Below are 25834 nucleotides of genomic sequence, written 5' to 3'. Positions count from 1 at the left end.
CCAGAAATAAACCGAAATCAAGAATATAAATACTCAAAAACCATAAACACTCAGTCACAAAACTCAGGACCATGACATCAATGTGATAAAAGCTCCTTTAAAATCAGATGATCCCAAATCCTGCTGCTCACATACAACGTCATTAAAGTAAGATGTGAGTCACATCTTACTTTAATGACCTTGTTGTTTTTAAGAAAATATATGTAATATTGTAGAGCATCTGTATCTGTGCTGTATCCAACAGTATAACATAGCTTTAGGTGACAGGGTTTGATTACTGAGCTCTTACCTCACGATGTAAAGCCCTTTGAGCTAACAGCTAAATGAAGTAAGAATAAATGGTTATACTTGTGGATGCATATATGTTTTATTCAAAAGCATATGAAGCCTTCATGTTCAGCAGATTTAGTTATTTTTATTGCTTCAGTTAAAAACTACAGCAGTAAACAACAGGTCTGCTTGTCTGTAAAGGTTTGATAATCTTGTGCTGGGGCTTAAATCCGTCTCCACAGGACGCCCCTATAGTTTTATTCGTTTTCCTTGTAAACTTATTTTAGGAACTGAGTAGATCTTCAAAATATTCAGAAAATAAGAAAAATTAAATAAAAACAATCTTGTTTAATTGCAGCCGCTGTTTGCTATAAATGAAAGTCCTCCTACAGAACAGCAGCAGCATTTCCATTAACCAGATGTCACTTTAAAACACACGAGGTTGAGCCATTAGTGAATAATTCATATGGAGAAAACACTGTATATGCTCTGGATTCATGCTCCATCTGTTCACAGCTCACAACACACTTTATCATGTGTTCATGCTGCAGAGCCATCAGTGCTGAAATCCAACAGTGGTTCACAGAATCAACACTTTCAGAGTTGACCTGCTGTTTTAAAGTCCGGGAACATTCGTACAACGCAACGAGGTCTTTTAAAAATCTGTCCGTCAAACAGCGCTGGAGGAAGTCAGTGGCATCAGATTAGTCATGCTACTGCGATCGCAGTGCTCTGCACCATGAAGCTCCCTGCTCCCCCCGCTGCAAGGCATCAGCTGAGATGTTTCGAATGAAGAAATGACTGATCCGCACGGCGACATGAAATTTCACGAGTTTGTGTCTTTACAGGTTTTATAAAATGTAGTCACAGATAAACATGTGCTGCCTTCAACAACAATGTGCCCTTTTTATAAAAAAAAAAGGAGAAGAAATCAAATGACTACTAAAATCTTTGGATCTTAGTAGCGAGCGACAGAATCAAATTTGACTGAAAAAACACAATTGTGATGTGGAGGAAGCAGTACTGTGGTGTGTACTGTGTAGGCTGCTGAATGTCAAAGTCTCCTTATTTGTCTCCCTTTGGACAGACGGGTTACATCGCACAGACCCAGTGCGCTCTACATAGTTTAATAAAAAAGAATAGAAGATTACTAAAATTATTATTAAAATAAGTAAATAAATCAATTAAAAGTACACTAGTCCCCAACCTCCCAAAAAATCCCACATACATCTGTAACCACGAGGTAAAAGTGATTAAAGAACCAAATTAGTTATCTAGATAATTTTTTTTTATTATTCTGGACCTGTTCCTCTCATGGTCTGTGTTCATTAATCATCTTAAATGATAGAAGGGAAGGAATGAGTGCTTGTACCGGTTATGCTTACATAGCAAAGCTCTGTACCTTTGCCTTGAATATAATAAAACATACTCAGAATGCAGAACATTAGAGAACATGTTATGATGCCATCTGCCTGCCTGAGGATGGTCGGTTCTAGTAATTCTCGAGGGTTTACAGGAGCTGTTGTGCCCAAGCTCTTCCCTGCAGTCTTAATCAAAGTTCAAATCTAGGCTTTTGATTTGACAGTTAGATTACCAAACCATTAGCAACACCATACCTTAAAAGTTACTCAATTGTTGCTCTGTAAAAAATCATCATAATATCCCTGCAAACACCAAACGACTCGAGTCTACGGAGAAAGTGTCGACGCTGATGGATCTGAGGACAAACCAAGCTTAGATCGCCATCAATAAGAATTCCCAGGTATTTGAAGGAGTTAACTTGCTGGATGTTTTGGCCATTTACAGCCACTGGAAGGTGGTCTCCAACTGACATGGGATCCACCAGCATCTCCACTGTCTTATTTGTATTTATATGTAGTTGGTGAGCATCACACCAGCTCACACACTCCTCCACTACACAGCTGTGGGTTTGTAGTATCACAGTGTCACCAGAAAATTTCACAACATGTTGATTTGGCTGGGAGGTAGTAGAGTCATTAGTGTAAAGTGTAAATAAAAAAGGTGAACTGAGCCTCTAATGAACATTTAGAGGCTTCGAGAAGTTTGATAAATGTGGTCAAAATTACCCTCAGAGTGGTTTTGTTCAATAAGAACACATTTCCCTTTATTAGTGTGGATGCTGATTAAGCATTCTATTTTTTCAGTTGAAACATTGAAAAAAATAGTGTTTCAACAGGGCAGGCTGGCATCCTGTGGGAGGCAGAGGTGATTGGGTAAGGATGCAGAGGATAAGATCCAAGAAAAGATTTACTTATTGGACAGCTCATCAGCCGTAGAATCACAGGTGCAGCTTGGCAGGGGATGGACTCGGGGTGAAGACACAAAATCAACAATGACAACAATGTTATTCTTTATTCAAATGTTTATTAGTGTACGTGCTGATTAAGCACCCACACTAATTTATTAAATAATTTATTAATTTATTAAATAATGTCTGTAAAAAAATAAGTGGTCAAATGACATCATTAGCACAAAGCCCATTTATACCATACCTGGCTTCACTCACAGTGGGAGGAAGTGGTGATGTGTTTATAAATGGCCTATAGACTTTCTCCTCAGTCTTGTCTCCTTCCATAGCGCTGTCTCTCCTTCCTTTCTTCAGACCACATTTAGGCTTGCTTTATTCATCCTCCTCTATTCTCTCTTCCCCGCCCGCTCTCCCTCCTTTATCTCCTTTCCTCCTCATTAATCCGGTCTTTGTTCTTCCTCCTGCTGCAGTAAAATCTTTCATAAAGCATTTAAACTGAAGCGAAAACACAGCAGTGGACTGAATCTTACTCCATGAGCTTCACACCAGATTGTGATTCATATTTCGACAACCCTGTTCAGCTTAAAGAGCTGTTCGTGTTTTCTCACCAGCATTCTGGGTAATGTAGGAGGAGAAAATGCAAAAGAAATGAAGTAATTCGCAAGAAAGTGAAGACGGTGGAGTCACCGGAGCACGGTGAAACCTTGGTATCGGCTTAACTTTCTTCAGTGGAACAGCTTCTATATTTGTCTTCCCTGTTTTTGGATGGTTACCTCCTCCTCTTCCTTTGTTGTGCGGCGTTACCGCACTGATTAGTCCATTAGTCACAAGGGGAGCTCAGTTTATCATCAGCCAACAAGCCATCGCTCCTGCTTCACGAAACGATCCATCACTCGCCTTGATTGTTGGAAATACTTCAAAGAAGAAAACATGAGATGAATTGCTGCTGCATCTTTCATCACAACTGCAATAAAGGTTGCAGTAAACAGTTTGTAAATCAGGCTGTTTATGAAAGGAAACATGACAGTTATCAGCCGAGAGGAAGGATTGCTTATGACAGAACAAAACTGATCAACAACTGAGCGTGTCTGGAGCCAAAACTTACTCAGCGAAACATTGTGAAGACTGAATATCTCATCATCTGCAGTATTTAGAGATACAGAGAAATCTCTGTGTGCACAGGACAAGGCTGAAAATCAGTGTTTGATGCCTGTGATTTTCAGGCCCTTAGCAGCAACTGGAACTGGCAGCTGGCACATGTGGAAAGTTCTATAGAGGTGTTAGAGCGACATATCCGCCCATCCAGATGTCTTTTTCTGCGAAGTCCTTCATGGTTCAGTGGGATAATGCTGAACCATATACTGCATCTATGCCAGCAGTGGAAGAGTTTCCTATGTTCTGTTATGAATAAAATATTTTACACAGCATCCCAGCTTCCTTGTTTTTGTGGTCCCATTTGCACTGGCCAAAGCTAGTGCACAGGTACATGGTAAAGATGGTAAATAGACTGGTGAAGCTTGGCCAATCGGTAGGCCCACAAAAGCACATTAGAAAAAGGCTGGTTCAGTTCCTATGAGCTGGATCCTATGCAGTAGAGGGTGCAGTAGGGTTCTAGAGCCGATGTGGAGGGGGGGAGACTCGCCCAACGCGACTGCTTTGACATCCACGTGTCTTCCCTGGTCGCTCTGATCCAAAGAAACCAGAGTAACCTCGCAGGTTAAATCTTATCAGTCACACTTGTCATGGCAGCTCCCCTCTTGATCATGGCACTTGTTAATCTGGGGTGGTCTTAGAAGCCTGGATCGCCCCAGGGGAAGGTATTACTCGGAAGGCTAGAGCAACCTATTAGATCTATTTGGACTAATATAGATTAATACACAGATTTATGCCTTTATTGTTTCAGGGTTAACAAGTGAATGTCCACAATTTAGACTTTAATTGGGTTTTATGAAAGCAGCTTGGCAGTAGTGAAGCAAAAGCAAAAATAAAAACAATAATCAAATCACATCAGTTATACTTATTAAACGAACCCACTCTGAGCTAATGCAGATTTTGTTCTTATCTTTGGGGGGAGAGATGTTGGTGGTGAGACTCCCAGCACAGATGTGTTCCATCTCAGCGCTCTGTGTTCAGGAAGTAATCCAGAGGGCAGGATTGCTTGATAAAGCCCACATCCACAGGGAAAACCTTGAAAGTCTTGAATCTGCAGTCCACCTGGAAATTGATGGAAGAGCAAATCCTTCTCAGAATTATAATGCAGAATGGCGACGATGATGATGATGATGTAGATGTCTTGACGTTGCACGACACCCTTTACCACGGCACAGACCCAGGAAGAGACCTGGGGATACGGTGGATTTTTTAAGATCAGGGCTCAGAAAATGTACATTTGAAACAGTTCCAAGCAGCAGAAAATGACTGATAGAGTTATTTGAAACATCTCGAATCAAGAACCAAGAGTTCATTGACAGTTCACCTCTGTGCAGCTACAGCTAAGGTGCAAATCCACTCACACAAGCGTCAAGTTTTTTTTCTGCATTCACTTGTTTATGACAAAGCTCATAAATTTTTTATACTGAAGTTTATATTTATCAACTACAGAGTTTGGTCATTAACTACATGTGCTAGAATGTCGCACTACAGCAATTATGATAATCAGTTCATCAACATTAAGTCTAAAACGACATTCGTTTTAACAGTCTGCAGTCCTGTCATTACTTAGTCATTATTTCAACAACAGAAGGTGAAAAAAATATGTAAATGAGCTCTTTATTGGAAGTGATTTAAACAGAACATGCACCTGATATCCATGAGGATGTTCAGACAGACTGAAATATTATTTATCTTCATGTTTTTTCCCCTGATGCGTCGTTCAAATTCAGGTGTGCAAACATTTTGTAGAACAAATTAAGCTGCATTGAAATATATATACATATACATATATATATATATATATATACATATACTGTATGTATATAAAAAAAACACCCATCTCGCCCCTGCGGGCGGTTTATCCTTCAAGCTCGGGTCCTCTACCAGAGGCCTGGGAGCTTGAGGGTCCTGCGCAGTATCTTAGCTGTTCCCAGGACTGCGCTCTTCTGGACAGAGATCTCCGATGTTGTTCCCGGGATCTGCTGGAGCCACTCGCCTAGCTTGGGAGTCACCGCACCTAGTGCTCCGATTACCACGGGGACCACCGTTACCTTCACCCTCCACATCATCTCGAGCTCTTCTCTGAGCCCTTGGTATTTCTCCAGCTTCTCGTGTTCCTTCTTCCTGATACTGCTGTCATTTGGAACCGCTACATCGATCACTACAGCCGTCTTCTTCTGTTTGTCTACCACCACTATGTCCGGTTGGTTAGCCACCACCATTTTGTCCGTCTGTATCTGGAAGTCCCACAGGATCTTAGCTTGGTCATTCTCCACCACCCTTGGGGGCATCTCCCATTTTGACCTCGGGACTTCCAGGTTATACTCGGCACAGATGTTCCTGTACTCTATGCCGACCACTTGGTTATAGCGTTCCATGTATGCCTTGCCTGCTAGCATCTTGCACCCTGCTGTTATGTGCTGGATTGTCTCTGGGGCATCTTTACACAGCCTGCACCTGGGGTTTTGCCTGGTGTGATAGACCCCAGCCTCTATGGATCTTGTACTCAGAGTTTGTTCTTGTGCTGCCATGATTAGTGCCTCTGTGCTGTCTTTCAGTCCAGCTTTGTCCAGCCACTGGTAGGATTTCTGGATATCAGCCACCTCCTCTATCTGCCGGTGGTACATACCGTGCAGGGGCCTGTCCTTCCATGATGGTTCCTCGCCTTCCTCCTCTTTCTTGGGTTTCTGCTGCCTGAGGTATTCACTGAGCACGCTGTCAGTTGGGGCCATCTTCCCAATGTATTCTTGGATGTTTCTTGTCTCATCCTGGACTGTGGTGCTGACACTCACCAGTCCCCGGCCCCTTCCTTCCGCTTAGCGTACAGCCTCAGGGTGCTGGACTTGGGGTGAAACCCTCCATGCATGGTAAGGAGCTTTCTTGTCTTTATGTCAGTGTCTTCTATCTCCTCCTTTGGCCAGCCTATTACCCCAGCAGGGTACCTGATCACGGGCAGGGCGTGGGTGTTGATGTCCCGGATCTTGTTCTTACCGCTCAGCTGACTCCTCAGGACTTGCCTGACCCTCTGCAGGTACTTGGTGGTTGCAGCTTTCCTAGCAGCCCTTCATGGTTCCCATTCGCCATGGATCCCCAGGTACTTGTAACTGTCCTCTATGTCTGCAATGTTGCCTTCTGGTAGTTCAATCCCCTCAGTTCTGACTACCTTCCCTCTTTTTGTTACCATCCGACTACACTTCTCCAGTCCGAACGACATTCCAATGTCATTGCTGTATATCCTGGTAGTGTGTATCAGTGAATCGATGTCTCGCTTCACTCTTGGCATACAGCTTGATGTCATCCATGTACAGGAGGTGGCTGACAACCGTTCCATTCTGTAGTCGGTATCCGTAGCCAGTCTTGTCAATGATCTCACTGAGGGGTTCAGGCCTATGCAGAACAGCAGTAGGGACAGAGCATCTCCTTGATAGATCCCGCACTTGATGGTGACTTGTGCTATGGGCTTGAGTTGGCCTCTAGTGTTGTACGCCACATCCCCATTGAGTTCCTGATGAAGGCTCTTAGGGTCCTGTTGATCTTGTACAGTTCTAGGCATTCCAGTATCCAGCTGTGGGGCATTGAGTCATAGGCCTTCTTGTAATCAATCCAGGCTGTGCACAGGTTGGTCAATCTGGTCTTGCAGTCTCGGCTGACTGTTCTGTCTACCAGTAGCTGGTGTTTTGCACCTCTGGTATTCTTGCCAATCCCTTTCTGTGCCCCGCTCATGTATTGACCCATGTGCCTGTTCATCTTAGCCGATATGATGCCTGACAGGCGCTTCCATGTAGTACTGAGGCAGGTTATTGGTCGGTAGTTGGATGGGACCGGTCCCTTCTTGGGGTCCTTGGGGATCAGGACCGTCTGACCTTCAGTTAGCCATTCCGGGTGTCTCTCGTTAACTAGCAGCTGGTTCATTTGTGCTGCCAGACGCTCGTGGAGTGCAGTCAGCTTCTTCAGCCAGTAGGCGTGAACCGTGTCGGGCCCTGGTGCTGTCCAACTCTTCATACTGGAGACCCTTTCTTGGATGTCTGCCACTGTGATGGTTACCGGACCCTGTTCAGGGAGGTCGCTATGGTCTGCCCTCAGATCCACTAGCCACTGAGCATTGCCATTGTGGGTTGCGTCCTTCTCCCATATGCTCTTCCAGTATTGCTCCGTCTCCAGCCTTATGGTAAATAGACTGGTGAAGCCAGTCTATATATATATATACATATATACATATATATAGAGAGCACTGTGAGAATCATGTTCTTTGATTTCTCCAGTGCCTTCAACACCATTCTTCCCTCGGTTCTGAAGGACAAGCTGGAGAACTCAGGAGTGGACCATCACCTCACTACCTGGATTTTGGACTACCTCACCGACCGACCACAGTATGTGAGGACTCAGGGCTGTGTGTCAGACAGGGTCGTCTGCAGTGCGGGGCCCCACAGGAACGGTTCTGGCTCCGTTCCTCTTCACCATCTACACTGCAGACTTCTCCCACAACTCCACCCAGTGCTTCCTGCAGAAGTTCTCTGATGACTCTGCAATAGTCGGCCTCATCACTGATGGGGACGACAAGGAGTACAGAGGACTGACTCAAGACTTTGTGGACTGGTGCCAGCTGAACTACCTCCAGATCAACGCCAGTAAAACCAAGGAGCTGGTGGTAGACTTCCGCAGGCACAAACATCCTCCACTGCAACCACTGAACATCCAAGGTATGGACATTGAGGCTGTGGACAGCTACAGGTACCTTGGTGTTCATCTGAACAGCAAACTGGACTGGACTCATAACTCAGACACCCTCTACAGGAAAGGGCAGAGCAGGCTGTACCTGCTGCGGAGACTCAGGTCGTTTGGAGTGGAGGGCCCACTCCTGAAGACCTTCTATGACTCTGTGGTGGCCTCAGCCATCTTTTATGGTGTGGTCTGCTGGGGCGGCAACATCTCTGCTGGGGACAGGAAGAGACTGAACAGGCTGATCCGAAGGGCCAGCTCTGTTCTAGGATGCCCTCTGGACCCAGTGGAGGTGGTGAGTGACAGGAGAATGGTGGCTAAGCTGTCATCCCTGTTGGACAACATCTCCCACCCCATGCATGAGACTGTGACAGCACTGAGCAGCTCCTTCAGTGGGAGACTCATGGCACCCACGGTGTGGGACGGAGAGATTTCGCAGGTCTTTCCTCCCCACTGCTGTAAGACTCCACAATAAAGACTTTTGCAGCTGATCAAACACACACATCCACACATGTGCAATAACACTAATGTGCAATAATCTTTTCTGGCATTGTTGTATTTTTACTCAGTTGTATATAGCATTTGTATTCTATTTTTATCTTATTATATATTTTATGCTATTTTATTCTACTGTATATAGTATTTTATTTTATTCTATTCTGTACAGTTGTGTACTGTATTTATTCTTATTTTATTTTATTCTAATTTTTGCTTCATAACTTTTGCACTGTCCACTTCCTGCTGTGACAAAACAAATTTCCCACGTGTGGGACTAATAAAGGTTATCTTATCTTATCTTATCTTATCTTATCTCATATGCCATATATGTATAAAAAAAAAAAAAAAAACACCCAGCACGCCCCTGCGGGCGGTTTATCCTTCAAGCTCGGGTCCTCTACCAGAGGCCTGGGAGCTTGAGGGTCCTGCGCAGTATCTTAGCTGTTCCCAGGACTGCACTCTTCTGGACAGAGATCTCCGATGTTGTTCCCGGAATCTGCTGGAGCCACTCGCCTAGCTTGGGAGTCACCGCACCTAGTGCTCCGATTACCACGGGGACCACCGTCACCTTCACCCTCCACATCCTCTCGAGCTCTTCTCTGAGCCCTTGGTATTTCTCCAGCTTCTCGTGTTCCTTCTTCCTGATATTGCTGTCATTCGAACCGCTACATCGATCACTACAGCCGTCTTCTTCTGTTTGTCTACCACCACTATGTCCGGTTGGTTAGCCACCACCATTTTGTCCGTCTGCATCTGGAAGTCCCACAGGATCTTAGCTCGGTCATTCTCCACCACCCTTGGGGGCATCTCCTATTTTGACCTCGGGACTTCCAGGTTATACTCGGCACAGATGTTCCTGTACACTATGCCGGCCACTTGGTTATGGCGCTCCATGTATGCCTTGCCTGCTAGCATCTTGCACCCTGCTGTTATGTGCTGGATTGTCTCTGGGGCATCTTTACACAGCCTGCACCTGGGGTCTTGCCTGGTGTGATAGACCCCAGCCTCTATGGATCTTGTACTCAGAGCTTGTTCTTGTGCTGCCATGATTAGTGCCTCTGTGCTGTCTTTCAGTCCAGCTTTGTCCAGCCACTGGTAGGATTTCTGGATATCAGCCACCTCCTCTATCTGCCGGTGGTACATACCGTGCAGGGGCCTGTCCTTCCATGATGGTTCCTCGCCTTCCTCCTCTTTCTTGGGTTTCTGCTGCCTGAGGTATTCACTGAGCACGCTGTCAGTTGGGGCCATCTTCGTGATGTATTCGTGGATGTTTCTTGTCTCATCCTGGACTGTGGTGCTGACACTCACCAGTCCCCGCCCCTTCCTTCCGCTTAGCATACAGCCTCAGGGTGCTGGACTTGGGGTGAAACCCTCCATGCATGGTAAGGAGCTTTCTTGTCTTTATGTCAGTGGCTTCTATCTCCTCCTTTGGCCAGCCTATTACCCCAGCAGGGTACCTGATCACGGGCAGGGCGTGGGTGTTGATGGTGTAGATGATATATATATATATATATATATATATATATATATATATATATATATATATATATATATATATATATATATATATATATATATATGTAGAAGACGGCTGTAGTGATCGATATAGCGGTTCCGAATGACAGCAATATCAGGAAGAAGGAACACGAGAAGCTGGAGAAATACCAAGGGCTCAGAGAAGAGCTCGAGATGATGTGGAGGGTGAAAGTAACGGTGGTCCCGTGGTAATCGGAGCACTAGGTGCGGTGACTCCCAAGCTAGGCGAGTGGCTCCAGCAGATCCCGGGAACAACATCGAGATCTCTGTCCAGAAGAGCGCAGTCCTGGGAACAGCTAAGATACTGCAAGAGGACCCTCAAGCTCCCAGGCCTCTGGTAGAGGACCCGAGCTTGAAGGATAAACCACTCGCAGGGGCGTGTTGGGTGTTTTTTTTTTTTATACATATATATATATATATATATATATATATAAGATATATATATATATATATATATATATATATATGTATACTGTCCCAATGCAGGAGGAAAGAAGCAAACCAGTAATAAAATATATGCATACATAAGCAAACCACTATACAGGCGATAGTGGACGTTGGTCTTTGTACCGTTACAGTATTTTACATACGATATGCACCCGACTAAAGGACAGAGTAGCCCTACAAAGAAACCATATGAACTGCAGTGTACAGAGTTACTGACTGCTCTGTGTTTTTCAAACAGCAGCGATCTTAGAAGAAATAAAATGTAAAAAAAGATGACTTTCTTTAAGATGAATTCTGCTGAGGTGAGTGCTTGTGTGTCCCTGTACTTCTCGTCTTTACGCAGACCATTTGCTGCAGCCAGCCAAGGGTTGCTGCTGTCAGCAGTTCACTGCCTCCCCAGAAAGAAAAGTCCTGACTGCTGCACATGCAGTTAAAGCAGTAATCTGTGTCATTCTCGCCTTGTCCCCTGAGGTCGAAATCACAAATTAGAAACCCAAATGTCTCGTATTGTCGTCTGTGATAGACTCAGCCTTTATTTGTCCAAGCAGGGCTTGCTGAGCACACCTGCCGCTTTCCATAAAAAAGAAATACAGTGATTGCTTGGCATCCCCCTCCACATGGTTCAGCACCTTTAGTATAAAATGGAAACTATGCGGCCCGAGCTGGAAGCTGTAAAGTAGAAATACACATCTTTGTTTATATCAGGGGTTGGCAACCCTGGGCATGGTTAACTGATGGCACGACAATAGCTGGACTGGTGATTTTTCGTTTTTATGGGCCGATGATTTTTCTTTTTTTCTTTTTTTTTGTAACGGTATAAACAATGAAAGGTGGTGGGTTGGCCAGATGCTGGCCGATGTGTCAAAATAACTCAGTTGTTTGGTGGTGGCTATGGCGGAGCTTCCACAGAGGCCAGCAGGTGGATGAGGGAAAGGGGAGGCAGGAGGAGGAGAGACGCTAGGCGGCCGCTGGTCCAAGTGTCAGGTGAACTGAACTTCAGGTAAGAAGTTATGACCTGCAGTCTATCTGGGTCAGATATAAACCAAGTTTAGGTGGAGTTTATTTTTGTTATGCTGACTTTTTACAGTCAGTTACAATAACTCGTACTGTGTACTAGCTTGCATGATGGAGTTTCTATACAGCTGGGCGGGTGCTTTGATGTTACTGATAGTGAACTTTATTTTATTCATAAGGTTAGTTAGTAGAGTTGCCAGCCGTCCCGTAAAAAACGTAATTGTCCCGTATTCCGAGAGAATATTACGCGTTTCAAACACAGTTTGTCCCGTACTTCAGCTACAATGAAAAAAAGACACAGCTGGAGTTATTCTGTCTTTACGCTGCACAGCTGCCTCTTCTCCTCTCATTCTCTCCCCCTCCCTTTCCTGTTGCTACTTCAATCATGAAACTAATCAATGATCAGCTGATCGGCTTTTCTCTCTTGTTTGTTTATCGCCCACTTTGCACCAGAAAGAGAAAACCAGCAGATGTCGCGCTAAACAACAGCAGCACCTTTAACCTTGATCAGCTGTTGTTATAATTTATTTAATATTAATTTCTAGTAGCAGCTGATGTTTCCTGGAGCCACAGCTGTAAAAGCTGCTGGTCATGATGTCGGTTTGGATATGTGGTGAGAGGGAAACGTGAAGATGAAACCAGGAGATGTCCTTACTGAATCATCAGAGCTGAACAGGTGATGGAGAAACAGGTTTACCTTTTAGGTGACATGAATGAGTTGAAGGGAAGTTATCAACTGTTTCTGAGAGACAAATAACACCAGGATCCTTTTCTACGTAGCTGACAGCTGGTAACTGTGCAGGGGCGGATCTAGCAAAGTTTTGCCAGGGGGGCAGGTAGGGCATTAACAGGGAAAGGGGGCACAAAGATATACTTTTCTTTCTTATTCTCATTTAAAATATCTAGCTTTTATTAAATAATTATCTGAATCTTGCGAACAAAGTTTTTATCTGACGTAAAATTGATAGAGATCATACATATACCAACAAGACCGTGTACATCACTGTCACAACAGCATTTGTTTTCATTCAAAGGCTTTAGGGCTTTAATACCTGGTGGGCCGGTCTCTGGTCAAAATGCCCAATTTTTTGTCCCAGTCCAGCCCTGCAGGTTAATACTGGCAGTGTCACCATGCCAGCTGACTGTATTTCATCATCAGCCAGTGTTGTTCTTTATACATCAATATTACCAAAGTTTACCATAAGGCAGCATAGAAAGTATTTACTTGCTTTCAGGTTTCATTCAAATGTTAGTCTTTTCATTTGTTTCCCACTTTTTCCTGTTTCAAAATCAAACACCAGTTTGTGAGAAGATTATCTTCTTTTTAATAGGCAGATAAAGTTTTGCATTGGCTAATTTGGCAATTGTATGTTAAAAATGTTTGTATTTTAATATTCAAAAATGTTTTTGCCCAAAACATATGTGCACTATATGCCAGTAAAAATACTATGCAAATATTGCTGTCCTTGAATGCTGAGTAAACACTGACAAAGCACTGATTGTATCTCTTGTACTTCATCAACGCAGTATCTAAAAACTTTGCACCGTAGTGGTTAAAACCTCATTCTAATAAGAGTCAAAAGCAAATTCAGTTATTAGGTTTATAGGGTTATTGAATGATGGTTAACGGTTGGTAGATTTTTTTTTTAACATTATCTGCCAATTACATCTGCCACCCTTCTCCAAATCTGTGCCCCTACCTGGCCCCCCCAACAAAAATTTTCTAGACACGCCACTGCATAGGGGACAGAAATTATTTTTTGGAGTGGCACAAATAATTTGTGTGGCATCAGATTTGATGCAGAACAGCTGATTGTTCTGTAAAGTTTGAAATGTTTGCTTAAAAAATGCATTGGCTGCATTAAAAAAAATAAATAGCTTCAAAAAACTTGTTTGCCAAACTGAGTTACTTTTTTGAAGTAGTAACTATATAATTAATTGCCCAACATTGGTCATTATATACTGTATTTTGCAGACAGAGAGTTATAGGACTCTCCCAGACCACAGACTCATAATACAAGTCAGAGCTTTATGAAAAAAAAAAAAGAAAGAAAGTTGTGTTTTCAAAATTGGAGTTCAAGTTATTTTTACTTCCAATAGTGTTAACATACTACACAGGTCATGAACAGGATTTTTTAAATTTTCATTGTAAGTGGGCTAAAGCAGTTAATGAAAAGTAGTCTAACATAAATGTAAATGCTGTAATTTGATTATTTTAATAAACCATGTAACTTGGATGGATTAGATGCTGGCGTGACCACAGTGCACACGTCTGATGTCGCTCACAGTGGTCCAAGGGATCGCTCAGGGAGTTTGTGTGTTCGCTCAGACATGTGAAAAATTAGAGGGAACATTGGTGGAAACATTATGGGTTCGCGGAGTCAGACGTGGATCAAATATTGTGCAGTATTTTGAAGTTCACTAAACATAGATGTTTACATTTTTCATTTATTTTTTAATTGCAAACATTTGCACTGTAATCAGTATTTGCACACTATTTTATATTATTTTTTGACAATCTTTAAAGCCATTATTCAATACATTGTTATTGTTAAATAAATATCGTCAAATAATCGAGATCTCAATTTCAGTGAAAATAATCGTGATTATCATTTTTGCCATAATCGAGCAGCCCTATTCTGATGTGCATTCAAACACGAGGGACACATTCGCCCTGCCCTCTACTTTGTGAAAGCACAAATAATTCATGTTAACGTGATCATCTGGGTTTGGGCTTTCTGATCTTGAAACGCCACCGCTCGCTTTCATCCAAATATGTGATTAAAAATAAAAGAAAGACATTGAAAAAAGAAAAAAAAACCCTCCTGATAAATCGAACCTCAAATTAAAATTAAGCCTTTCTACATGTCTGTAATCTCCTACAGATCCCAACTCAAATAAGTCGATAACTTTAATCTGGACACAACAATTAAATGTTTGAGCACTAGCTGCTGAACAAAGCCTGTGTGGATTGAAAATGAGGCTGCTCAGATCTGGTTTCAGCTTCATAGGCTTAAATGAGGTAATCAATTATCTGGGAAACTGTTAGGGAAAAAAAGGGAAAAAAAGTCAATGAAGTGCACCAAGCAATATATATACATACACACACACACACATATATATATATATATATATATATAGATATATATATATATATATATATATATATATATATATACATACATATATATATATATATATATATATATATATATATATATATATAACATATATAATATATACTAATATATATAACATATATACTAATATATATCAGTTTTACTATTTCTAAAAGTAAAACAAAAATCCTGAAAACTATCCTATAACCTGTGACAGTTGTAGTCAGTGTTTTAATGAACTTTATGAAGCTTTTAGGTTTAAAAGTTGACATCTAAAAAAAAATTTTTTTAATTTTTTATTTTGAAGAACAGATTTTTTTAGTACCTTATCCATCCACATGTGACCAATACTTTTTGAGGAAGTGGCATTTTAAATATTTTATTAATTTCTTCTCACATAAATCCAAAAACTGAATCTGTATTAAAACAGACACATTTTCATCACCAGCAAAGCAGCTAATGTTATATTAGTACTTGTATTAATTCAATTCAGTTTTGTTAATAAAGCACCAAATCACAGCAACAGTTGCCTTAAGGCGCTTTATGTTGTAAGGTAGACCCTACAATAATAGAGAAAACCCCAACAATCATATGACCCCCTATGAGCAAGCACTTTGGCGACAGTGGGAAGGAAAAACTCCCTTTTAACAGGAAGAAACCTCCGGCAGAACCAGGCTCAGGGAGGGGCGGGGCCATCTGCCGCGACTGGTTGGGGTGAGAGAAGGAAGACAGGATAAAAGACATGCTGTGGAAGAGAGACAGAGATTAATAACAAGTATGATTCAGTGCAGAGAGGTCTATTAACACATAGTGAGTGACTCTAATAAAAGATATGGACACCTCTTCCATCACTGTTATATACCTGTCAGCAGTCTTCTGTCATGCACATACCCAACATACACACTTGTAAAGTCCAATTGGAAATCTGGTTTCTCACAAATACTGTAGAGAAATCCACCTGGGAAATCAGATTTCTCTAATCCTCTATTCCCATTACGGTAACAAGGTTTGTTGTTTACGTGGCAGGAATAAGCTGGAAAGCCAGAGTAGTCCGATTCCTTAAGGGCATGTAAATACAGCGAATGTTAGTCTGATCAATAATGTTGATTTACGGAGGTTTGTTGAAAAATTTGACCAGCTGAAACAAAGCACATTTGGTCACTGCTGGGACATTTAAGATTCTCATCAAACTCCAGAAATCAATCAGGAAGCCTGCAATCAATGCAGCACGGCGACGATCCAGAACAGTGGAAGTGCCCTTTAATGGATCTGCACCCTAATTCATTGTGGCAGAGGCAAATGGACGGGTGGGTCTGATTGTCTCTCAGCACACAGCTGCCCTTCACCAGCACACACACACACACACACGCACACACACACACACACCTACATACACCTTGTCTGAAAGCATTAGTTTCTGGATAGATTGATTAGCATGCTGGAGCACATCTGAGCTCGCTGATGTAATAGAGGAGGATCACATTGGGAAAAGCTGCTGTTCAGTTAATGAGACGATTGATCAGCGAAACCTGTTTCAGGCTGCGGCTCAATCCTGACACGTTTCACCTCCCATATGTTTAAACTGTTAAGCACATTAAGAAGAAGGCATTATTGAAAGGCTGTTTAGGAGTCTGTGAGCATCCCGCTGTGCTTCAGAAGCTGGATTTTTTTTTCTTTTGTGAAGTTAGGAGAGCACAGGCAAATTCAGACTGTGTCACACTTAAATACCTCTACAGTTGTCTGTTTAGTCACAATAGTGGTGACTTTAGTCTGAGCAGGCACAGCTGCTCACTCTGTGCCTGGTGAAGTCTACAAAATCCATCCAACCTCCATTATCATTCCCATCCCTAAAAAGACTGGCACAGACAGCCTCAGTGAATACAGACCCACAGCCCTCACGTCTGTAGTCGTGTAAGTTTTGAGTAGGTAATGTCTCAGCACAGCAGAGACTGTCTACCCCTACTTTACACTCTGTACACATATGACTGCACACAACCAACCCATCCAACCAACGTCATCGTCAAGTATGCCAATGACACCATCGGCTGGCTGGGCTCAACTCTGATGGAGATGAGACAGCGTACAGGGTGGAGGTAGAGAACATGTGCCGCTGGTGCTCAGAAAACAACCCAAAGCTGAATATCCTTAAAACAAAACAACTCATAATGGACTTCAGCAGGCACAGACAGGTCCACACAGCAGGCACAGACAGGTCCACTCCCCTCATTATAAATGGAGAACGGGTAGAATTTGTCTCCACCTTCCAGTTTCTGAGCACCCACATATCTGCCAACGTCACCATCGCCCTGGAAGGCTGTGCAGAGGGTCATAAACACCGGCTGACCTCTGCCACCCTTGGAGGCCATCACCAGATCCTACTTTCTCAGGAAAACCAGGGCCATCACAGGTGACCCCTACACCCTGCCCACCACCAGTTGAGCGGCTGCCCACTAACAGCTTCTTTCCCTGGGCCATTCAGACTGTTAAACACTATCCCCCCACATTCCACCCATACCCACTTGCCTCATCAATCTGAGCCATGGTCTGAGTAACCCTCATCACTCAAGCCACTCACATACAGACTCTATACTCAGACCTGTCTGTTCTTTGCACTATTTCCAAGCACTTTGCAACGACTTTCTCTTGTTTTGTATATACTTCTAATGTTTGCTTTTTATTGACTACTATTTATATTTTATTCTGGCGCAGTTGGTGTGGAGCACTCAGTTTGTACAGTCGTACAGGTACTATGACAATAAAGGGCTATTCTATTCTATTCTATTCTATTCTATTCTATTCTATTCTATTCTATTTAAGGTGGAGACTGTCCTGACACCAAAGAACCAATCAGCAGGCAAAGTGGTAAACATAGCCGATAGTGATTGATTAAGTCACACAAAGAGGTTAACAAGCTGTTTTAAGCTGTCAAACAGAATTAGAAGTTCTTATTTGGGCCAAAATAAAATTTTTGCTATTAATATAATTTTTATGTTGCAGTAACTGGTGACATAATGGCTCTCTCCCCATTTATTTGAACAAGGGCTTCAAAATAACCTCCCTGATTCTAATATGGCTGTCATGTTGCAGACCTGCTGCCCTTAGCTTTGTTGGAAAGCATCTTTGAGATGTTGGAATTGATGTTTTACAGCGTGTAACGGTTGGTAGTTAATGTGAAGGGGACCAGATGACAGAAAAAACAATCACAACAGACTTCAGTCGTTTCCCAGAGCTCTGAATATATTTCTCTTTATAAATACCAAGGTTCAACACACATGAACATTGCAGCCCCCAAAAAACCCTCCTTAAATAGGCACTGATCATAAAACCAATAAAAGCTAAGAGATTCCACCCTAGACACTCAAACTACAAATAAACATATACAGTAAAACACTGCACCTATTTTAACACCCCACATACATTTGACTATGAAACAAACCCCAGTTAAATAATATACAAACTAACTAAATCAAATCAAACTGAAGCCAACCCCCAGAGTGAGTGGTTAGTGTACTTCAAAATAAAAGCATAACAAAACAAAAATCTCCTGTCAGACATGGCGAGTGTGTGCTTCACCTTAGCGAGGGAGATGCTACCCTGCACCCTCACACAGTGAAATAAGTTTTTTTTTTTTATTTCCACATTATCTCACTTAAACCCCCATCCCTACCCCCAAATGCAATACTGTGCAAAAGTCTTGAGCCACCATCCCCTTTTATTTGCTACCTTTCTTTGCTATAAAAAAATGCATGTAGTAAAAACTCTTATTTGCTGACTGGACCAGTAACACAAGAGACACCCTGGGCTGATGTTTACATTTTTTAGTGTCTGAATTTATCTAATAACATCAAATATTGTAGACAGCATCATCAGAGCAGGCTCATGTAGGCTGACTCGTTGTCTCATTATACTGAGAGATGAAGAGCAGATATCTAGTATGAGATGTGATGTTACTGCAGATTTGTCCTGCTTGCTTCTCTGTTGTTTACCTCAAATTAATCTAGAGGAAATGACCCAGGCCAGACACAAAGTCTGGCAAAAATCCAATTTGGATTTGACTTTTAACAGTTTCTGTCATTATTTTTAATAAATGTCTTACAGGATTATAACTCCAGCTTTGCATGCAGCAGCAGCAGAGTTAACAGGGTTTCAGAGCTGCATCAAAAAGCTGAAATATCAGTGATTTACAGGACAGCAGTAAATGAAACGGTGAGGCTGCTCCATGTAGATCAGATATAGTCTGCAGGCGACTATACTTGGTTTATTAACTCACGATGCTCACTGGCAATCACAAATATGGATATTGACCACCGTCTTCACAATACTCAGACAAAATGAGTAACAGCTGGGATCAGCAGGGACACCGATTGGATGAAACACTCCAGGCTCATGAGGCCAAATTCAATCAAAGGTGCTTGACTTGACTAATTCTCATGTCAGCATCAAAATGAAGATCCTTATAGGCTCAGTTTAGCCTGTGCTGGTTTAAATCGCTCATTTGTCTTCATGGACCTTGCTTTGTGCACTCACAAAGCAAGGTCCTCACAAAGTTGGGAACATGAAATTGTCCAAAATGTCTTCGCTGAAGCACAAAGAGTTCCTTTCACCGGAACTAACTCCCGAAAAACACCCCCACACCATAATCCCCCCTCCAATGAACTTTACACTTGGCACAGTGCAGTCAGAGTACCGTTCCCATGGCAACCGTCAAACCCAGACTCGTCCATGAGATTGGCAGATGGAGAAGCATGATTGGTCACTCCAGAACATGCTGCTGCTGCTCTAGGGTCCAGTGGTGGCGTGCTTTGCACCACTGCATCAACAGTTTGCATTGAACTTGGTGATGTAAGGCTTGGATGCAGCTGGTCGCCTTGGAAACATACTATTCTTGAGTTAATCTGAAGGCCATGTGAAGTTTGGAGGTCTGTAGCCTGCATCCACTTTGTTATAATCCCACTAATACTTAGTAGAATATTTAGAAGTCAGGAAATTTCACGACTGGACTTGTTGCACAGGTGTCATTCTCTGACATCACACTAGAACTCATTGAGGTCCTAAGAGCAGCCATTCTTTCAGGTATTTGCAGAAGCAGTCTGCATGCCTAGCTGCTTGATTTTATACACCATGTGGACATGGAAGTGACTGGAACACCTGAATTCAATGATTTGGATGAGTGGGTAAATACTTTTGGCAATTAGTGTATTTATGCTGTCATGATTCATGAGAAGGATACAAACTCAATCACTTCTGACTGCCATTTGCTTCATCCACACATTTTAAGGACAGTCTATAAATTCACATACAGAGTACAACCTCACTGCCAGTTAATTTGGAGAAAGCAGACAGTAGAGCCACGGATGAAAGGACCCTGCAGACATGTTAACAGCTGTACTTCCAAACACAACACGAGCAAGCAGTGAGCATACAGATGAGACTGTGCTGACACATAACTGCCTGCTCCAAAGCTAACTAACACAATATACAGTAAGGGGCGCTAAAATACAGCAATGTTGCATTTTTATATATTAACCTGTATGTAGCAGTTGTGACGTTAGGGTTAGGGTTGGGTGGGTGGGGGTGGGGATATAGCAAAACAATGCAACATTGTTTTGCTATATTTCTTTGTATGTATGAAAACCTATGAAAACCTTTACAGCAGTACCTGTTGCATATGAATGCCTCTTAGTATCACACAAATATAACAAATCCAACTTATAAAATATAAATACATATAAACTATATATATAAAAATCTACATGACCTGGTTAAGGTTACAGAACGCCTGCTCAGGTTAAAATATCTTGATTATCTTCATGTTAAACACTGTGGTGGGACACAAGAGGCACACGACATCAAATTCACAAACCTTTAAGTTTCAGTGGTGACACTTCACCACATTATGTCTGCTTTGCACAGAAACCTTAAAGGTTTCCAAAAGACTTCAGTGAATCAAGCATTAAAAACCTTTTCCAGCAAATATTTCTGAATATAAAATAAAAGGTTAATTTAATGCCAGCACAGGCGAGGCAGCAGAGGGCAGCCACTCCACAGGAAGGTGTTTGGGCAAATTTCTCATGTGGGGTTGAACCAAATTAAAAGAAATCAAAGCAAGACAGCAGGGTTCCCGTTGACATCCCCGCCAAGATGACAGGAAGCTGCGAGGGGAAAACATCCTGCAGCCTGCTGCTCTCAGGCTCTGGGGACCGGGAGTGACCAGCTGCCACCAGCCCGGGCTGAGGGCCTTAAATCTTTGCTCACGCTGCGAACGTATGTCAGGGTGGAGGAAGATAAAGCAGTCACAGGAGGAAAAGACAGGAAGACACTTCTGCTGTCAGCTGATGTCTGTTTTACACTCGGTGGATTTAACGGCAGTGTTAAACCTTATAACGATGGCCTAATTTAAAAAAATTGTCTCGTGATGCAGAAATAAAAATGAAGTATTTAGGAATAGTGGACATGAAATAAAAGCACTGAATCAGTCTTTGACTTGAACGCAAAAGTGAATGGATTTTCTTGGCTTGAGTGTGTGTGTGTACTTATACAGGCTACAGGTGCAGCCCCGTCTAAAGTCAAATAAAAATAATGAAGCTTAATAAACTAACGCACACCTACGAGTTTTTCATCATTTTCATATTTGAACTATAATCACACGTTCAGCTATCAGAGCTCAAAACAAAAGACTTGTATACAGAGAGCAGCTTTAATATCAAAACACTTTATTTTACATACAAACAGTATCTTACAGCACATTTTTATTCATGTACACAAATGAGGAATGAAGTTAGAGTTTGTAAAGGAAGTGCTAGAGCAGCACCATCTGCTGGTGGGAGAAGGTTACTGCAGCTTTAGGATCACGCTCAGCGCTGGAAACAACTCTCTACTTCCATCCTTGGCAGGTTTCGCTCACAGAGTTTAGGCGAAACAAGTCTGAACGCAGAAATGACCTCAGGAGTCGTTGGGGAGGCCAAACAGTTTGACGGTGCCCGCCTCCCGGTTGTTGTCGTACTTGCCCTCCTTGTCATCGCAGGCGTAGGCCAGCAGGGGCCTCTTTGGGTGCCAGGCGACTGTGAAGGTTGGAGAGTCACACTGAACCTCCCAAAGCTTCTCTCCTACAACACAAGGAGAAGACGGAGAATGTGTTTAATGCTTAGTAAAAAAATTTATATTTCAAATTTACGGCTCCAAAACTGTCTCACTGACCCGTTTCCACCTCAGCGATGTCTATGAAGTGATCCTCGGAGGCCGAGGCCAGCATCTTGCCATCGTGGCTGAAGCTCAGAGTCCTCACTGGCCAGTCCAGTCTGCACCGTCAGAGCGATAAAAGAAAGAATAAAGATGTGATCCATGATGTGTTTTTATTTATTTTTTAAAAAGACAATTAATGTAATTATCTCATGAAACCTAAAACTCTGAAAATAAACACAGTCTCTGACCTGGAGAAGCAGCGGACACACACCAGCTCCTCCACGTCCCACAGGCTGACCAACGCATCGGCACTTCCTGTGGCGAAATACTTCCCTGTGGGGTCAAACTTGATGCAGATGCAGTTGGACGGGTGGGCATTGATGGACTGGATGGGCTTCAGCTCCGGATAACTGCGAACAAACCCACCGTTTATTTCATGAGCGCAGATCGTCATTTATATATGACGGAGATAATCAGAATACTCTGACACGATTTTGACACCAGGTGCTTCAGAGGAGTCCACGTGGTTCGTGCACAGGTGAAGAGAAACGCGAGTCAATGTAAAATACCTTCAGACCTTTACTTATTGACTTGCAGTGTTTGCGTGTTCATTTTCAAAGAAAGAATTAGGAGCAGATAGAAAACTTCCTCTGTTTTTCTAATAATGCAAAAACACATTTTAAAGCCAAACCACAATGAAGTGGAGACCATTCCCAAAAGCTCTGGGATCAGCTCGTAGACATTTTCTGTCCTTGATTTGAAAAAAGAAAAATCAAACTCCCTAACCTTTAGCTGTACACTTTCACTCAGCAGCTGGCTGGTGTTGGTGTGTGAGAAGTGACGGAGAACATGACGCTCAGCTTTTCATGAATATGCATGTCAGGAATGCAAGTGAGCAGAAATCTGCTCCGTACCTCAGAATATTGATGCAGCCGTTTCCGTTGGTGAGGAAGAACATGTCGTTGTCGTTGTTCCACGAGATCTCATTCACCTCAAACTTGAACTGCTCCTCTGCCTTGGAGCGGTGTGTCTTGGCATCGATGAAAGTCACCACATCATCTTTGTTCCCCACGGCGATGGTTTGACCGTCCGGGCTCCAGCAGATGTTGATGTTCTCACCTTTAGGCAAAGATTCAGTTTTGATCACACAGTGATGAGCAAGGTTTAAAGAAGGGTCATGACTCCTGTAGGTGGGGGGGGGGGCATTTCGAATGACCGATACAAAAGTGCCCACTATCATCCCAGCAGACTTTCCTCAGACGGTGAGACTATCGTATCTTTCTCAACTCACTAAACATCTTTCCCCCTTTACTCAAGTCTATAACTCACAATGGTTTATGTCAGTGTCTTTTAAAGAGTCTCTTCACCATCTAGTCACAGTAAGCAGCACTGCAGCTAAGAGCGCAGCTAGCTCATTCAGCATTAATGCGAGCTGTGTGTTTAGAGGATAACATCAGACAAACAAGCCTTACAGAAGTTTGTATGACAATTATTTTTAATGAGATTCGAGGGATGTTCAAATTACAGAAGCTTCCCAGGAGAAACCACCCGGGAAAAATGAATCAGCAGGTACGGACTCATGAATTCATCATCAATAATTTGATCTATATGCCTTTGCTGCTTATTCTTTCTACTATAAATTTTTGGGAGCAGCATAAATGAATGATGTCTGAAACTGTGGCAGTCTTGGGTTTCAGAATCACATTTAAATGAATTCTTAAGTTTTGCAGTAAGCTGATTTAGGAGTCTTTATGACCTCAGGAACGCTTTCTTTAATGGCTCAATTTGTGTCTATCATGCCTTACTCGTTCCTTTATGTATGAAAGATGTTCTGAAATGTTCTTGTGTCATTAACTGTGGTTTTCAATCATAACTCAATGATTTACAGTTATGTCTTTCAATAAAAAAAAATAAAAGAAAAACCCAAAACCCCCACACATTTTAAAACTTAAAGTTAGTTTAACAAAATTCTTTTTCAGGATGCTATTATCATTTTAAAAGCTAAATGTAGACCAACAGGTGACTCTGTAACATTCTGATTAACAAATTTTGATGATGTCATCATACTCTGACTGTTTGCTATTTTCATGTTTCTGTTTCATGCTGAACGAACATCTGGTTTAAAGAAGTAGAATCTTTCAAAGCCTTTGTGCATAAGCACTCACAAATACTTAGGATTACACTTAATCTTAATCTAAAATCTTCAACTGTCAACAGTAAATGCCCAATTACAATCAAATCAGAGCCTACAATGTTAACAAACTGACATAAATATATAGATGGGGTCATAAAGGATCCAAGTCAGTTACCTGAATCAGTCAGCTTCTATCAGCCACAATAACTCCCAAAGAGAACATGCACCAAACAGCAGCAACCTGAGGTCAGTACTAGCAGCTGACTCTGTTTGCCACAAAAACCAAGAGCCTACCCTTCGTGTTGACGGTGGCGATGCATTTTGTGGTGCGTACATCCCAGATGCGGATGGTTTTGTCTCCGGACGCCGTGACGAACAGATCCGGGTTGGTGGGATGCCAGCAGAGCTGATCAACGCTGTCACTGTGACCTCTGTAGTTATTCTCTTTCACCTGCAGAAAAACATCACCTGTATCAGGCATCCATCATGTGCCACTTTACAGAGCACATCCACAAGCAGCCCAGCAAGACGATCACCTGTAAAGTTTTCTTTTAGAAATCTGACTCAGATTATCTTACACGTCACACTTTGTGGAAAGAAAAAAAAAAAGCATCCAGCTATGCATGTATATGTGAACGTTTTAATTTAAACTTGAGGGCGGTGACTTTGTTTAACTTTCTGATTTGATCATGTCTCTTTACATAAATATGAAAGTTTATAAATTTGGACATTTCAGTGATAACAATACTAATCAGTGAATATATACATAATCAAAATGAATAAAAAACGAAGTTAGTATTGCTTTGGGGCAGGCAGTTATGTGTCAGCACAGTCTCATCTGTCTGCTGGGCTGCAGACGGAGCTTATAGGTTTCTGCTTAATGACGTAAATTTCTAAATAACTACAAGGCTGTTCAGTTAGTGGCAGTTATTGAGTGATAGAGATTATCCAGGGGGACCGTGTTCTTTGTGACAGTCGGCTCTCTAACGTCAAACTTTCATTCATTCACGGTAGCGAGCTAACCAGGCTAACGCTAGCATTCTAGCAACATGCCGCTATGTGACTCACCAAACGGTCCTTTTCCAGCACGAAGACGCTCGCTGTTTTATCAAAGGACCCGGAGGCCAGCCTCCTGCCATCACAGCTCCACGCCACCGAGTGAACTTTAGCCGTATGAGCGGGAAATTCGCGGCTTTTGCTGTTATTTTTAAAGCTCTCCTGCATCTCTTGGAAATACTGCGACGCCATCTTGGATTCCTACGTAACAACAGCGGCCGACTGTAGGTGGGTTTAAGGGCGCCTGCTCGCCATCTGGTGGTTCGGAGGGGACCGACACGTGTTTACTTTTCTCAGACGGTTACCTTTATAAAATATTCTCCTGTAACATAAATACATTCAGAAAACAACAGTGGAAACAAAGTGTCTGTGAAGCTATCTTATCTGTATTTTTTAATACAAGGAATAAAATATTCAAATCGTTCTAAATACCAAATG

The 25834-nt window shown here is 42.4% G+C and overlaps 1 protein-coding gene across 1 annotated transcript; it reads right to left on the bottom strand.

Moving 5' to 3' along the window:
- Positions 1 to 21707: 21707 nt before the first annotated feature.
- Positions 21708 to 25624, bottom strand: thoc3 (THO complex 3). Its single transcript, XM_031751728.2, has 6 exons — positions 25409 to 25624; positions 24635 to 24791; positions 23121 to 23325; positions 22455 to 22616; positions 22222 to 22322; positions 21708 to 22130 (listed from the first exon to the last, which is right to left on the bottom strand). The coding sequence occupies exons 1-6, from the start codon at positions 25586 to 25588 to the stop codon at positions 21967 to 21969; spliced, it is 969 nt and encodes a 322-aa protein (XP_031607588.1). The 5' UTR covers positions 25589 to 25624; the 3' UTR covers positions 21708 to 21966.
- Between the last annotated feature and the right edge of the window lie 210 nt (positions 25625 to 25834).

This window comes from Oreochromis aureus, linkage group 2, assembly GCF_013358895.1.
Source record: "Oreochromis aureus strain Israel breed Guangdong linkage group 2, ZZ_aureus, whole genome shotgun sequence".
Taxonomy (NCBI): Eukaryota; Metazoa; Chordata; class Actinopteri; order Cichliformes; family Cichlidae; genus Oreochromis; species Oreochromis aureus.
The sequence above is the reverse complement of the archived record's forward strand: the minus strand, read 5'-3'. Positions and strand labels throughout refer to the sequence as shown.

Excerpts from the sequence above, each read along its gene's own strand:
- thoc3 (XM_031751728.2), bottom strand. The coding sequence starts at position 25,588 with ATGGCGTCGCAGTATTTCCAAGAGATGCAGGAGAGCTTTAAAAATAAC. Across the intron at positions 24,792-25,408 it reads TGCTGGAAAAGGACCGTTTG|GTGAAAGAGAATAACTACAG; the intron begins GTGAGTCACATA and ends GTTTTTCTGCAG. Across the intron at positions 23,326-24,634 it reads CGCCACCGTCAACACGAAGG|GTGAGAACATCAACATCTGC; the intron begins GTAGGCTCTTGG and ends CTTTGCCTAAAG.